The 16,339-nt window shown below is 41.9% G+C and overlaps 1 protein-coding gene across 1 annotated transcript in view; it reads right to left on the reverse strand.

Moving 5' to 3' along the window:
• The window catches only part of SPOCK1 (SPARC (osteonectin), cwcv and kazal like domains proteoglycan 1), a 251,052-nt gene that overhangs the window by 108,542 nt on the left and 126,171 nt on the right, over positions 1–16,339 (reverse strand). The window contains exon 4 of the mRNA XM_050312287.1: positions 2,200–2,314. Coding sequence (XP_050168244.1) covers positions 2,200–2,314 — 115 coding nt within the window. The remainder of the gene's footprint in view (positions 1–2,199; positions 2,315–16,339) is intronic.

The following is a 16,339-nucleotide window of genomic DNA, read 5'->3' on the forward strand; positions in this document are numbered from 1 at the left end:
GAAACGATGCTATTTTGTAAAGTTCCCTCTGGGTTGTGCCCTTTTTCCTGAATCATACAGAGTACACAAAAAACAGTTATTTTCCTAATCAGCATGAAAAGGAACAAGAGAAGAGAAAACAGCTATGAACACAGCCAGGTTAATTGGGGAATCAGCTGTTGGTATTAGTAGATCGAAAGGGCAGGGTGGTTGGAACTAAATGAGTTTTAAGGTCCCTTCCAACCCAAATCATTCCATGATTCGAGATCAAGGGTTGCTCACCAGGTGGTCTGCATGTCTTCAGTGGGTCACAGGTACCTGGGGGACACAAATCAGAGCAGTTCTGTCTGGCAGACTCAGCCAGAACAAAGGTGTTGCTCTCTCCACTACTTTCTGCTGAGCCTACACCCTGTGTAAAGCCACCAAAGCAAGTTGATAATGATGCACGAAGTGGAAAACCCTCCAGGAGCACACCCTAAAGCACTGTGGATGTGCAAAACAACCACAACAGGGCTGTGTTATTTGGTGGTTCTTATTCCATGTGCCCACAGCAATATATTCAGGTTTTCACTGGTTTGAAACAGGTGCAGCTCCACCCCTTGCAATGTGTTTACTCCTGGTTAACACAGCCTTAAACATGACTGGAGTCAGACACGGCACTACTGAGCTCAGGCACAGAGAGAGCAGAATGCTGTGGGACTAAAGATGAAATCCTTTAGAGGTGTCACTCCCCTGATTTAAATCAGCAGAGAATTTGCCCTGGTTGCTCCCCTGCTTGACATGTGTCCCCTCTGAGGAAAAGGGAGCTGGGTACCTGGAGAATAAAACTGCTTGGGGGTTCTATGTGCCACTATCACACATCAGCAGCAGCTCTTTCAGCATCACAAAACTTGCTGGAAACTGTTTGGAGAATTTTCAGTGTAAGTTTTCAATACTTTTCGATTCATCTCCATAGTCACAGTGCTGCTCAAAGGTTATCTGAAATGGCTGCAGGCAGTGAGGAATCATAGAGAGATCACATGAAAAGCGGCCTGGTTTCTACAAAGAAAGGATATTCAGCTCCTCTGTACCATTACTCTGAACCATTTTGGCTACTTTGGGGACATTAAATACTGGAAATAGCTCAGAAAGCATTTGGCTCAACATCCATGTCTATATATCACAAGGACTACTGTATAATGCAAGTGATTCAAATCCATCCTAACTACAAAATGTAAGCTACATAATGCCAAAAATGTCATTAGGATTTAAGCCCTGCCCACAGGTAGACTCCTTCCATCCTTCCAGGGATCATTCCAGATTGAAACCCAAAGATTTAACATACTGCCTCATGCACATTACACCATTAACTTTGTATTATCAATCAAAGACAAATTATTCTTACAGGATCATCTTCCTCAGCCAGGTATCAGTGAGATAAGATGAGATATGGTCCTAGTACTTGGGAATCAGATCATCCTGAATGGTTTAAGCCTGTTTGGCTTAAACAGCTGTTGAACTCCCATCTCAGCTGACGACGACATTTAGGACCTGAGTTGTTACAGGCAAATTTTTGCTTCCATACTAAACAGGGAGACTAATTGAAGACCAGTCCCCAGATTTATCACTCAAATATAATGAAAGCAAGGCAATGTATTTTCCTTAAAGTGCAGACCCAGCATTCAGAGTACACAACTTATTCCACACTTGGTGGCAAGTGGAAGGGTTTATTTCTTCAGTTTTATTCTGGCTCTTGACTCAGAGAGGCTCTGGAGATACTCAAACCCAGTTTCCTTACTGGTTTTACTAGTTCTGCTTCCAAAATAGGGCAATGTTAGTTTGTGGGATCCACATTTGTCTTTAAATTGCTTGATTCTGGGGTGTTTGCAGCACATTTCAACTCATGACCAGTAGGCTTTTCTTCATTTATTCATAGCTTGTAACCTATCTACTCCATTTGCTCTTAATTCAGTCCTTCAACAATCAGATCTGGAGCTTTCTACCATTATGTGACTCCCCATGGAGATGCTTTACAAAGTTCCACCAACATCTTTCAAGGTTTTTGTTTTGCAAATTTAGCAGAGGTTTGATATATTTTTTAAAAAACTAGTATCTTTTTAATTGCTTCCAGTTAAGATGCTGGAACTGCAGATGTCCCTGACACATATTTCAGGTTTTCAGATGTGCATATTTGCTGCTGTGAGAGACACAAACCCCCCAAGCCCCCCGAGGTTCCCTCACCTGTGCACCAGCTGCTTGCGGCTCACGCAAATGGCAGTCTCGTAGTCGTGGGTGACACACACCTTGTGGGGGCTGCACTTCACCTTCAAGCAGGGATCCTTGGACGGATCCAGGGCTGCAAAACACCAAACACATCCAAAATTTGATTTCACAGATACTGCATAACAGGCATATCATTTTGTAGAAATTATTTTTAATTTTTACAGGGAAGCATCTCCTGTACCTAAAATGCTTGAGCAGAGGAGCAGCAATGATAATAAAATAATCCTGGGCTTTCATACAACAACTTGCATCACCAGCACTGCTGTTGGAGGTTGGATTAGAGAGCATGATGTGTTGCTGTCTCAGAGCAAATATGCCCAAGCTGTTGTCCCATTTGAAAGGTATCTCTCTAAGTTCATTCCCGTACAAAATGACGTTCTAAAGATGAGCAGTAAGGCACTATGTGCCATGATGAATTACAAATATTCAAGGCATGGTTCTGTGAATACTTCAGAAGAAGGGAAGTCACAGCCACACTGAGAACACTTTGCACTTTTTAACACAGACACACTTTACCTCTCCCATCCTTCCCCACGTCATGGGCCGCTCTTGGTTTCCTTTTGGGGACTGTATAAAGCTCTTACTGCACATGATGATGACTGTGCCTCCCTCTCTTACTGAACAACCAGAGAAACTTTCCAAGGAGACTCTTTGAGGCAGGAGAATTGTCAGTTTGCTGTGTACCAAATTTCTTGGAGAGCAAATGCATTTCCAACAGGCAGAGGATTCTCCTGTGTTCCTGCAGGTCTTAAGAGCTGCAGCTGTTCTGTGCTGGGTTAAACAGCCACAGCTACAAGCTCCTGCCACATTAACACCCGTTACCCATTTGTGATGGGCAATTGAGCTTCACCAGTGCATATGTATTTACTGGAATGCCTTCGGTGCAAGACAGGGGGAAATCGTAAAAACAAAGCAAAAGTGTTAAAAGCTTTCCCTTTTAAAGCCATTAAAACTGATCGAAGAGGTGAAGTGAGCGAGGCAGGAGAAAAGACCATCTGTTTCCTGCACCATAAGCAACAATGCATCAGCATTGAATGCATTAGGAAAACACACAGGCAGCTTAATGGGGACAGGGTCTGTCCCACTGGAACGACCAAAGGCTGACATGGCTCTTCAGAGGGGTTTTGCTGTTGCCTTTTGGGTGTCTTTTTTAAGTCAGACAGATGAGAAGTATCCCCTTCCCTGCCCTTTGCATTCCCAGAACTCTAAGAGTGAGATACACCCTCTTAATCCTCTTTACTCTCCCTGGAGACTGAGTTAAGAGACTGAGGCAGATCTTTGACAGGGATTGAGATGGTAAGGCACAGTTTCCTTAGTTATCTGTCTACCTAGATATTCTGAAACTGCAAAACAGAGTGAAACACTCTCCTTTTCCAAAGCCTTTGGGGAGTCAGCACCACTTGGACTGTGCAGGGTCACCAGATCGTAGGTTCACAGGGCTGAGGTAACTCAAAGGTCATTCCCACACCCACAGATTTAACGAGCAGAACTTCTGCTCGCTTGCAGCTGGCCTTGCTCTGCCACTGGAGCACATGCACATCCCTGATGCAAAATGCTGCCTCGACAAAAATCACTGTGCAGACTGGCTCAGAGCCCGGGGCTAAGAGCTGCCAACAGCACTGGGCTGCTGGAGAGCTCACTCTGGCCTTGTGCTGGTGGTTTTCCACCAGCCAAACCTGCCTAGGTGGGGATGTGGGTTTAGCCTTGAGAGTCAATCCTAGTTTGGAATGAATAAAAGAAGCAAAATTTTGGCCTGCATGGTCCACATGGCATCGTGCACAGTTACAATACTTAGCATTTTTTCCTAGTAAAATTTACTCTCATTGGAGAATTTTATCCACTTCAGAAGCTATTTAGGTTTTCTAAGGCAGTGAAAATGCACACAGGTCTGAAATAGCATCACATTCTACATTACCAGTAAAAGAAACACAGCTTACAGATATTTTGCAATTTAAAATTTGTCTCTCATAAAAGAAAAAAATATATGAATATAGTCAAATAGTCTGAAGGAAAAAAGCAATAGGTAAAAAATATGGCTGGAAATGCCAGTCACTATTTCCTTACAAATCAGGTCCCAACCTCAGTGTCTCGCTTCTAAAAACTGAAAAGAATATTAATGTTGACAATAATAAATAAAGCTTTTCCCCACCTGTGTGTTGGATTAATTATTTTGTTTATGGTGGAAAAGCTCATGAAAATCCTTACATGGAGCACACAATACAAGTTATCATTTATTATTCATTACAAACAGCCCTTACATAGAGTCCAAACCAGTAGCAGGAAGTTTATTAAATACAAGCAAAACTGTGGTCTTTTCAGAAGACAGGCAAAAAAAACCCCAAAAAAACAACCAAAAACACGATGGGCACTATTATTTCCCAAGATTTTTGTCCACTTATGCAGAATGTATGATCCATATGAACAGAAAAGTTCCAAATGGGGCTTTACGTGTCTGCAAAGTTCCTCAACACGTCCAATCCGTTTGGAAGGTTGTTCCACTGCTAAGCAACACAAGCCCTAAGGAGAGCTCATAATAAGAAACAATTTCTGAAATATGCTAATCAAAGATCATGCTTTGTTAATCAGATTTCTACATGACTGGGAGCAGATGCTCATCACTGGCAGGAGAACACACCCTGGGGAATAAGATGAAACATAACAACCGAATTTGTCACTACAGTTCTTTTTGTCCTAAAGCAATGGGGATGAAATCTTTGAAAATGAAGAGCTAAAAGTAAAAAGAAATAAATAAAGTGGGAAGATGATGTTGTATTATCAGCTTGAAAGGAAAGCTACAGCCATCCCTTTCTGTGTCAAGGAGTCTGCCCTCAGGTCTGTCTGCACAGTAGGAGCAAAAATACCTCAAGCCTGGCTTTGAGATGTGAACATTGTCCCACTTTTTCTTTAGACTGAGTCTGAAGGTAAAACTGATGGTCAGTTAATCTCACCTGACAGTGGCTGAGGATTCACCCACAACTTTTGTAAGGGGACACGTGTCCAGTCAGTGTTGGAATTCAGGGTTTCACATGAACATAAACTCTGGTGAAAACCCATTTCAGTCACCCTGCCCATCACTGTGTGAGCCCAGGCTCCACAGTTCCCTGTTCTGAGCATTTCCCATGTTCAAATCCCTGCACACTCAGTCTCCAAGGGAAGTATCCATCCCAGGGGGCAGCTGGCTGAAATACAGCACTGCACATCTCTCAGTTATAATCCTTTTCGGAAGCTTTTCATCCCAGGAAAATTTAGGATATCTGGCTTTTCATCTTGGCTCAAAAATCTCCCTCTTCCTCCCTTCACACCCAGAGGTTTCTGCTGCTGACATTTGCTCTCTGCCCAGCTGTCCTGGTACTCAGAGCTGTGAAGTCTCTTCCTGTCTGACAAGTGAAGAAGTGTTTAGATGGGTTAGAGTTTCTGCTTCATTGGCCACAACATTTTTGGAAGAAAATTGTACTCTGCAGGTCAGCTGATTGCACTGCAAAGGGAAAGGCTCTCCTACATACACAGTGTGACCCAAAACCTCGTTCTATATTCATTTATATAAAATAGAGGTGCAGTATCAGAAGTTCCTGTTGTTAAGAGACAAAAGATTTGCATTCCTTAGTTTCTTTTTTTTTTCCCCTCTAACTTTTATTATGCAGAGCAACCTAAATTCTCTCTTAAAACAATAAATCTTCTATGGTTATCTCAAAAAGAATAATTGGTAGACATAAACACCAGGGATGGCACCAGCCTGCTAACAACCTCCTAATGCTGTGTTGACACTGCTTTTCAGTACCAAAAGGACCACAAACACCAACTGCATCCCAAATCCCTTTCCCTCCCAGCTCCACCCAGCAGAACAGAGAACTCTCCCTTATGAACTGAGCACACTTTCCTCTCCCCTCCTTGCACCATTCAGCAGAGGTTGTGGGTTTCCAGTATAAATCAGTGCTGCACAAAGACCCACCAGCAGCGTTTGAGACACTTTTCTATTAAATTTCACGTTTTTATTTATTACCATGCTATAAAAGAAGACTTATGACTTGCAGGAAAATCTTTAGCTCAGTCAGTGGCAGCACAGGGAGGAGCTGCTCTCTAAGATTGTGGCTCCGTATGCTGTGGCAGTGGGTCACTGTGTTAATCACAACAGAGGGAATTTCCTTTTCACACATCTGACTTTAAAAGGGTGCTAACAAATAAATACTTTCAGTGTCTCACAGCAATGGATGGGTAATCCTGCAGAAACTGTACAACTAGTTCACAACAAGATTTATGAGCTTGATTCTCTTTTTATGACCATTCCTCAGGGAAACGAGAGTAATTTCAAAGTGGAGCTGTTTAGTGGAGCTGAAATGAACTGCACAATCAAAAAGAGATGGCATTATGTAAATATTGGGTTTTCTGTTTTCAAAATAAGCACTATGATCACTCAATGACAAAAGTACTCCCTCATAATGCAACGTCAAGAGCAGTTGCTTTTATGCAATCCCCTTGGATCTGCTCTGACTACATAAGAAAGAAGAGCATCTGTTGGGAAAGGGATGATGAACTGGAAAATGAGACTTGTTGCCTTCAATGCAGAGGTCCCAGGGTATATTTTAATACAAAAGAGATCGATGATAAAACTAAGCCTCTCAATTAAACGAGGCACTACATTACAGGTGTGCATTTCAGTATGATGATGTGTCAGTGGATTCCAGCTATGCTCCACCTGCAGGCATGAGAAAGGAAAGCACAGTTCCTGGCTGTAGAGGTCAGGAAATGGGCAGAAATGGGAGAGGCAGGAATGGGAAAGCTGCAGATATGAGCAGGGCTGGGCAGGCAGTGGACAGAAGGCTCTGACTTTCACTTGGTTGGCTTCCCCCCTCACTCAGCATGAAGCTCAGATGGCATCTTATGTCAAACTCCAGACCTAAGAGGGAAGGTCTCAAATCAGCATCTCATCTCCACTTGCAGCACAGTGACAGCCAAAAAGAAAGTGTGACTGAGGCACCTGAGTAGTGACCTGGTGGAGTCTCACTCCACACTTCCACAAAAACCCTGGTATGGCAAATGTTTAAGAAGCCACTAAGCAGCTTAAACATGTGTTAGGAAAAACCCCTACAAGCTTTGCTCTTGATTTTTTGCTGGGGAAAGGGCACTTTCTCAATACATGATGGCTAAAAACAGCTTTACCTTTAACATTTTGGTTGTTCCAAGTGCATCACAGCCTTCCCACCAGAATCAGAGCTTCTGCAGCTCTAAAGTACATGAGGAATTAATGCTGTTTTTCCTGAGATCATTACATATTCAGTTAAAGAGCACTCAGGTGAGCATTGCTCTGCTTCTCTGGGAAGTTCTCCAGTGGAAAACTTCAACCAATCCATGTGCTGAGGTTAGACTGTCCCAGAGCTTCACCCAAGTGCAGTGGGCCTACTCCATCTCCCTTGTGTGAAAAAGGCACCCCAGTAAGCCTGGGATGGAATTCCAGGCTTTTATAGCCATTGGGAAGACCATGTTCTTTGTGGGAGCTGAATGTTAACATTTATTCTTGGAGCTGATATTAACTCGGGTTTTACGACGAGTTATTAAATAAGAGATTACAAGACCCACCCCCTCATAAATGTAAATAATCACTACTGGTTTTATACTGTTTCTGCAAATCTTGGCATAAGTAATTCTGCTTCATTAGGGAGAAAATTGGTGTTAGCCCTTCCCCAGGTCTGGGGGAGAGCACGTTTTCCGTTAGTCAGCTCAGATATTTCAGTCTCTCTCTCTCTCCTCAGAGCAGTTTGCATACAGAAATCAATTCAGCTGAAAATTAATTACTGTAAGCCTGAATGTTTCAAACATGTACGTGAATTATTTTCAATAAATGGAATTTCTCAAGGCAGTTAAGCAGTGACATCTCAAACTGTCAGCATTTGTTCCATCACTGCATAGTATTTTTGTACAGCTTTTTTGTACAGCTTTTCTTTGGAGCACTCTAACATCTGAGTGGCTGAAGATGCTGATATAGTGCACAGACACATCTATTTTAATTTTTACAGGCACTTTCAAAAATCACTTCTTATAACTGACATATAATTGCTTTTGACATTGCTGAGGGCCATCCAAGGCAGAAGACGCTTCAAAGGACTCTACAGATTTCCTTTCTGAAGCAAAGGATAAGAACCCCAGTATTTAAATTAATTTCCTTGATGAATCTACAGCAGCCCAATGCAGTGAAAAAAAAAAACAGGGAAGAAAAGAAAAATAAGATAGGACTGTAAGTTGGGAAATGGTGGATGTGATAATCAGTCACAACCCTCACTGCAGGTGCCCTTTCACAAACAACTCTGCTGCCTGCAAGGCAAAGGTTCACCCCACATGCAAGTGTGGCTCACTTGCACAGTTCAGGGAAGTGTGATCTGGCCCCCGTGCCACGATGCTCCTCTCAATTCCAAGCACTTCCACCCGGGGGTAATTTGAGCTGAAAGCAAAACAGACTTAAAAAAACCCACCAGAAGGACATTGCTCAGATGTTCTGTTCAATTATTAATTCCAGGAAGCAGTGGGGTATAACAATTACCCCATTCTCTGGCACTCAGGAGGGCTTTGGCATATGTTTAATGACAGCAGCTCTCCAGTTTCTGGCTTAGAGTCCCCAAAACCCCCGGGGTGATCCAGCTTCAGGTTCCTGGGATGGAAGTGAGAGCTTGAAAAACTGCTCTAATTTTTAGTTGGTGGGATGTGAGGAAATGCTGAAACCTCTCCTCCTGCCTCTCAGGGAGGACCCCAGGGTCTCTCCTAACAGGTCCTCAGCACGGGAGCAGAGCTAAGTAAGTTTGAAAATGCTGGATATAATTTTTCCTCTGAACTGACCTAGACTAGGCATTCTGTTACAGAATTATCATTTATTTAGTGGGATTTCATTTAATACCAATTATTTTACTCCGAGGCCAATGAAAACAAACCACGTTATGCCGCCTTCTGAAAATAATATTTTAAATTATTCATGCATAATTAAAGATACACCTTTCCCATTTCAGATTAATACAAACATATATTTTGATTTGCTTGGAGAGAAGTCACGTGGGAAGTGGTGAAACACTTCTGAAATGGTTCTGAAGCTGTTATAATTTATAATTTAACTGAAGCAGTAACATAATGGGAAAAAAATTACCGTGATTTAACTCAGAGAGCCAGCTCATACTATACTGAACCCTTTACCAACTTTGATTAAAAGCTATAATGAAGTGTAATACTGTGAACTAAGAGTAGAAAAAATAAAATCGAAACAATATGGAACTCCTCTGTATTTTTCACAGAGAAAAACCTCTTACCAATCAAATTTTATTATTCTTCAATAGATATTTTTAGCCATTAAATCTCACTGCAAAACATGAACAACACACATATCTTTTAATGTTTAGTTTTAGAGGTAATGCAGAAGAAAAACTGCATCACTCTTAGCACTGATTCCACCAGCAAATGGTGAAAAAAAAGGACCAAAGGCCTGGTTTTACAAATCAGTATTTCAGTATTTGGGCCTGCATAATTACAACTCTCCTCTAACACAGCACTGGAGAGAGCTAAGCAAGCAATAAAAATCCTGGGCATGAGTTCTCTGCAAGGCTGATGAGGTTGCTCTGCTTGTCCACAGCCTGAATGCCACCCTTGTTCCCGTTCCAGCAGTTCCCAGCCAGGCTCCTGAGCTCGGATTTAAATGCTACACCAGAAGGGACATTCAGCTCTGCAAATGGGAAAAACTCCACTTCTCCCCATTAAGTTCCTGTGCTTGTTTGCCAGGATAAATGGAACAGGTTTTGGCTCCAAACATTATCAGCTACTGCATATAAAATAGAGAAGCTTGGCCTTGGAAGTGTTCAAGGCCAGGCTGGACTTGGAGCAGCCTGGTCCAGTGGAAGGTGTCCCTGCCCATGGCAAGGGATCAGAACTGGGTGATCTTTAAGGTCCCTTCCAAGCTAAACCATTCAGTGTTTCCATGATTTTATGCTTAATGAATAAAATAAAACACTGATAACACTCTCTGGAACAAGAAGAATTCCCAACTTTACACTTTTTCTTGGTATCTCAGCTCAGGGGCAGTTGCTGTCCTGGTCAATGGGCCAGGAAGGAAAGGACACTCTTACATTGGCTTCTTGTTCTATCCTTACCTTTTTTATCCCTTGGGATCAGTGAGTTAGTCACTCTATGCCTCACTATGTTTCCCAGGATTTAAAACAGGGATAGCAACACTCACTGCCCAGAAATCACCCTGGGACTCTTGGAAGGCAGCACAGAACACGAGCAGAGGACCCTGGGAATGACTTGTAATGAAATGGTTTCAACACAGCTAAATTCTGCAGAACCATGAGCCATTTCATGTTCCTTTATGGTAGCCTGATTGTCTCCATGGAAACGTGGGCAAAACACTTCATTTTCCACATCAACAGAGGAAGATTTGTTTCCATATTACATTAGTTTTAGTGAGCACTGAGCAAAACAAACATGAAAATAAAAAAGGCTCTTCAAAGAGTGATTTCATTATGGAAAGAGCAGTTTCAGTCCTGTCACGTGGGAGTAGCTCCAGTCAACCTGATACCACTGGGGAAAACCTTACAAGATGGGCAGGAAAAACTCTGGATGAGGGATGAAAGGGAAAAATCACAGATTTGTACCTTTACAGGTAAAGAACTTATTGCTAGAAGAAACTACTAGAATTATAAAGTTATGGGGATTTTAGCCAGGAGATGTGATCAAAAACACCCCAACTGAATGAGCTGCTGCTGCACAGGCCTTGTACTTAATCTAGAAACAGGAACACATCAGAAGTGTAAATTAGCTGGGGGCTGACTGGTGTAATAGATTGTTGCCTAATGGAGTTTTCATTGCTTGTGAGAGGAATTACCTAAGCAGGAAAAGATGAAGCTCCTCTATGGATAATCAATTAGTCGTGTAATTGATATCTGGAAGAGGCTTAAATGGGAAATGAATGAAAGGACAAATGTCCAACCTGCCTGGTTCTAAAGTATAGTAAATATAAATACAGCAAAGAGAATTCCTTCTCTTAGCTGGAGCTTAACAATGCTGGGAAAATCAGGAAGGATCCAACACCATTCCTCACTCCACGGTGCAAGAGAGAAGCTCTGGTGTGAAACAAATACGGATGAAAATTCATAAATTACAGAACCATTTTGTAAAAATTAACTCCACTCTGCTGGAATCGACCAGTAATTGCTGGAATTGGCTCAAAGGCAGAAATTTTGAGATTGGGAGTTTCTAAACAGTAGGAAATCAGTGACTTTTCTGCACAGAATGAGATGAAAGGGTAAAATTAGCAGCTCACCTGGGGAGTGGAGAGCAGATTGTCAAATGGGCTGGAAGACAGAGAGTGGTCACAAGGAAGAGCATTAGCACTGCAGTTCAGAAGTGTCTGGTGATATGACAGCACCGAAAAAATGAAGTTATAGGACTTGTACCACACTGCAGAACACACAGACAGAAGGGAAAAGCCAACACTGGCTCTTTCTACCTTTTTTTGTTTTTTTTTCTTGCTCCACTTCAGTTGCTGGAATCTCACGATCTAATTTTTAATTCACACAGCCTCACACAGTTCCTCTCTTGGTTTTGAGACCTCAAAATTAATTTTTAACAACAAAAGATCACCTCTACAGAGCTGCTGTTAATCAAAGTTGTCTTTGTATAGTTCTCTGGCAAATGCCACAATTCTATTCTCATTAATGCACTTCAGGGCATCTTGATATGTCTTTTGATAAGTGATTGGTAATAATTTTTATACATACAAACCCAATGTTTAGAAGGCTTTAAATAGGTTCATAGTTTAATTAAGATGTTTTATGTTTCTCAAAAAATATGCATTAATGAAGATGTCATCTGACATCTCTTGCCAATATTTAATTAAAGGAATTCTGAAAGAAGATCCTTTACGAAGAATTAAAGATTGAGCAGTTCCTTATGGATGCTTGAGTAACTGTGTGGAATAACTAAAATGTTGTTTTGTCCTTTTCCCACCGAGAAGGAGCCAGAGCTGCCTCAGGCAATACAACAGCAAACTCTGTCACCTTGCACTCAGCATGGGAGCCAAAATCGACTTCTACAACAGAGGAACAACTGTTCAGGAGAGAATTGCTTGATTCCAGGAACACCTGGGCAAGAAATGCCTTGAAAAAGGGTAAGATCCCTGAGTTATGAAGTCAGACTGAATTATTCCGGGTTCCTGATGCACATGTTACTTTTTTATTAGAGCAAGGATAAAACACGGAGTGCTAATAAAAAGGAGCCATGTGTACTTGTAAAGCTGAATAATTCAAACACAAAGTAACAATGGAATTGGAAACTGGGTTTTACTCTCTTTCAGGGGATATATATTATATTTCCAGAGTCAGCTTGTCTGATCTATCTCTAGACATATCTGGAGGCATTGCCCCAAATACTTTTCCGATTTCAAACGAGATCCCTGCGAAAAAATGACAGTCAGAAATAGAAGCAGTACAAATGTGACCTTAGTATTAAGGAGAAGAAACCATTTCCATTCATATAAATGTGCTGTGGTGTCGAGGAAACAGAAATTTTATTGCAGCACGATTTGTCCATTCCACTGCTGCTTCTGCAAAAATGTATTTCTATTTGCTTTTTGTCAGTAAATTGTAATTTTAATCAGGGTGCATCGTTACAAGAGGTCTTATGTACTTCAAGAAGAGGTTGGAGCAAGGTGTGCAGTAGGATGGACTTTCAATAAGGAGGTATCTGCTCCTCTCTGATCCCTCCCCTGTTGGGTTTCCACTACCCCCCTGTGATACTTGGGCTGACACTGAACCGGGAAAATGAGTTTAGCTCGACTTTGCCACAGTCAAACGTTAAAATCTGCTCAGACAAGATGTGTTTGTCTGACAGGAATACTGAATTTCCATTTATAATTTGGGCAAGATCATTTTCCAGCTGATTTCACAGTACTTTCCAGGATAGAGATGCTGCCAGAAAGCCTCACTCGAAATTTTCACCCGCTCTCAGTCACACCAGAGCAAAGACTGCAGACAATCTGAATATGTCAGGTGTGCAGGAGAGGGAAAAAAAACCTAACCAAGAGCTTTGTGTGCTGTGCTCTGACTCTTTTTCAACACTTGGGATATTAAAGTAACTTTCCTCACTGAGATTCAGAGGTGGGGAACAGCTGTACCAACCAGTAAGCCTGAGCAGCAGGTAAGTTCCATCCAGCCAACTGTACCACAAGCTTTAGCAAGAAACAGTCACATCAGCTTCTCCTGCTGCTACAGAGGCAACCTTAGTGCTCAGCACCATGGAGTTCATCGACAGCAGAGTAAAAATGGGATTCTGCCCATGACTCCTGAGAGCCTCTATGTTACATGTCACCATTTGGAAGCAGCGAGTCCGTGTTTCAGTTCAAGGTTTTAACCATCCTTTGCTTTTTCACAGACAGTACACATGGAGAAAAAAAAAAAAAAAAAGGTGAAGGCATTAAAAAAAATGTAATTAAAGAAATATGAGTATCTTAGTGTATTATTCCATGTGCTTGGGGTAAATGAGCTACGAGGAAATATCACTAGAACTCAGATTAAACTACAGTAACAGCCTTTGTACTAATGTGCAAGACCTAATGAGGGAATTCCTTTCTCTCTTCCTCACACAGTATCAATTTCATGCCCTATAGGTTTTTAAATGGCCCACAAATCTTGGTGATCTGTTTTTTTGCCTCTACAGGAAGACGACCAGAGGAGGGTTCTTAATGTGAGTCGAACAGTCAACAACAGTCAAGGTATTTATTAGGCATAATCAGCTCCCTGAACAGGGCAGGTTCCAAATGGGACATGGCCATTAGTGCAGGTGCAGCCTTTCCCACTGGCTCTCAGTGTCTGCTGAAGGTGGATGGTGGCACAGTGACATTAATAGATAGACAGATTCTTATTTTAAAGGCTGGGCAAACACTTCAGAGCAGCAGGTGTCAAAGTGCCAACGTCACCCTTTCAGAAGGAACATCCTCCTCCCCTCCTTCCCGTGGATTGTCTCAGTAGCTCCTCCCTAAAGTTTTCTACCCAGCTAATTAATCGAGCAGCCCCCCAGCCTGCAGGATGATTTGAAACTCAGCACGTTCTCCTGATGGTAATTTGTTACTGGGTCTAAATTTCACATCACTTAACTATGTTTTCAGGTCGATTTCTGGATCATTTGGTTGTAGAACAAAACAGGACAGAGCCAAAAAGCCACTGCTCAAGAGCTTTACTGACCCTTCTTATTTACTTGAAGCCTGAGAAAGCAAACAAATGAAGAAGAAACTCAGCAGGCTCATCATATAAATACAGAGAAGTGAAGTGTATTTGTATAGGCAGTGGACTGTCATGATTTTGTAGTGAAATAAAATGAACCTATAGTTGCTCCTTTCTGTGAGTAATCCGAAATAAGTTATTCACTGTGCTTAAAATCCCTGAGTGTTACAGCTGGAGTGCTGATCCTTTAAAATGCTGCTTACCCACAACTTCCTCTGATGGCATTCACTGGCAATTAAAAATTACTATAGAAATTTCCACTTTTAAAAAGTCCTTATGGGCATGGGAATTATTAAGTGATTCTGTCAGAGATGTGCAAATTTACAAATGGCCATATTTGTGCAGATACTTATCCTTTAATGATGAAACACCAGATATTATCATAGACCACTGGAAACTCGGCTTTCTTTGGGATCAGGATTTCACTTTCTCCCTTTAAATGGGCTTTGCTAAATGACTCACAAGACAGAACCCACAGGAGAGCAGGGAAATGCAAGGCTTATCCACACAGCAGCCTTGGTCACTGGGAGGATTAAAACACTTTACTGCTGACACATATGAGAAAAAAATGCACAAAAAAAGAGAGAAACAAATGTAAATAAAACAACAGCAGACACAGACATTGTTGGCACCATGGAAAAGCTGATAGCTGGGCCATACATATTACTGCTCCTACTATGTTTTGAAAGAGAAAAGGGAAACCAAACAGTAGGGACAGATTGGGTCGATGACCCCATCTCTGTATGCTGTTATGGTGCCAATATCATTGTCTCTCATGCCTGATAGAGCTGTCAGAGAGAGGAGACTGGAACAGCTACAATCTTTCATTGCCATGTAATGAATAATTCACATCTCCCTTATTTGCTTGAACTGCTGAATGCTGGGCCTCACAACCAGATAATTAGCTAATAAAGAATGGGGGGTTTGGTGCATGCTTCACTTACCAGTTTCTCCAAATTAATGTAAAGATGACAATGTGCATTCATACACACACAAGCAGGGTGGGAAGGAGAAACCCTAAAAGCATCCCATAACTACTAACATCTAGATAATGCACATAGCTTCAAAATGATGCTAAAATTTGTCCAACAGTATGTTTGTGGTACATTTCTCTGCCACAGAACACACACCATTGCACTGTCTGAAATGACCCCACATGTTTCTCCAGCTGAAATTGGAGCTGGAGAGACCCACAAGTGATAATGCCTTCTGTCAGAGTGGAAGCTTTGGGCCCTCCCCAAGACCAGCTGGAAGCCACTTTATTACATTAGGTTACACATTTAATTAGAGTGACATTATCCATCAACACTTACAAGCTTCTAGACTCCTCTTACTATTTCTTTGAGATTAAGTGTGCCCATCATCCACTGTCCTGGGTCAGACCATCAGAACATGCGAAGGCACAGCAGAGGCTCAGATTTGGTGGGAAAAGATAGAAAGTCCCTAAGAGAGTATTGCTGCCCATCAGTGACACCTCAAGCTGTGTCCACACTCCTGTGTCCAGTTTCCTCCTCTCCAGCACCATGAATTTTCCAAATCTAGTATAAAACCAAGTTGTAATACTTGTAATTTTATTAGAAAGGCAAGTGTGCTGTCAGTATCTGGGTAACATTTGAGAGAAGTATTCAAGACGTAATTTGTACATCACAGAGAGAGGGAACAGGGCATGAGCCCATCTGTCTTCTGCCTGAAACTGGTCCAGGCTTTACTGGGGGTACACTGGGGATCTGGCTTAAGTGGGCTGGCAAGAGAAGGAAACAAGTGAGGAACAGTTAATGAAGCAGAATGTGAGTGAGCATCAACCAGTGTGATAGCCTGTGATGACTCTGGAATAAAGATACGTGCTCTTC

The sequence above is a fragment of the Myiozetetes cayanensis genome, unplaced genomic scaffold, assembly GCF_022539395.1.
Source record: "Myiozetetes cayanensis isolate MyiCay16 unplaced genomic scaffold, myiCay2020 scf17, whole genome shotgun sequence".
Classification (NCBI taxonomy): Eukaryota; Metazoa; Chordata; class Aves; order Passeriformes; family Tyrannidae; genus Myiozetetes; species Myiozetetes cayanensis.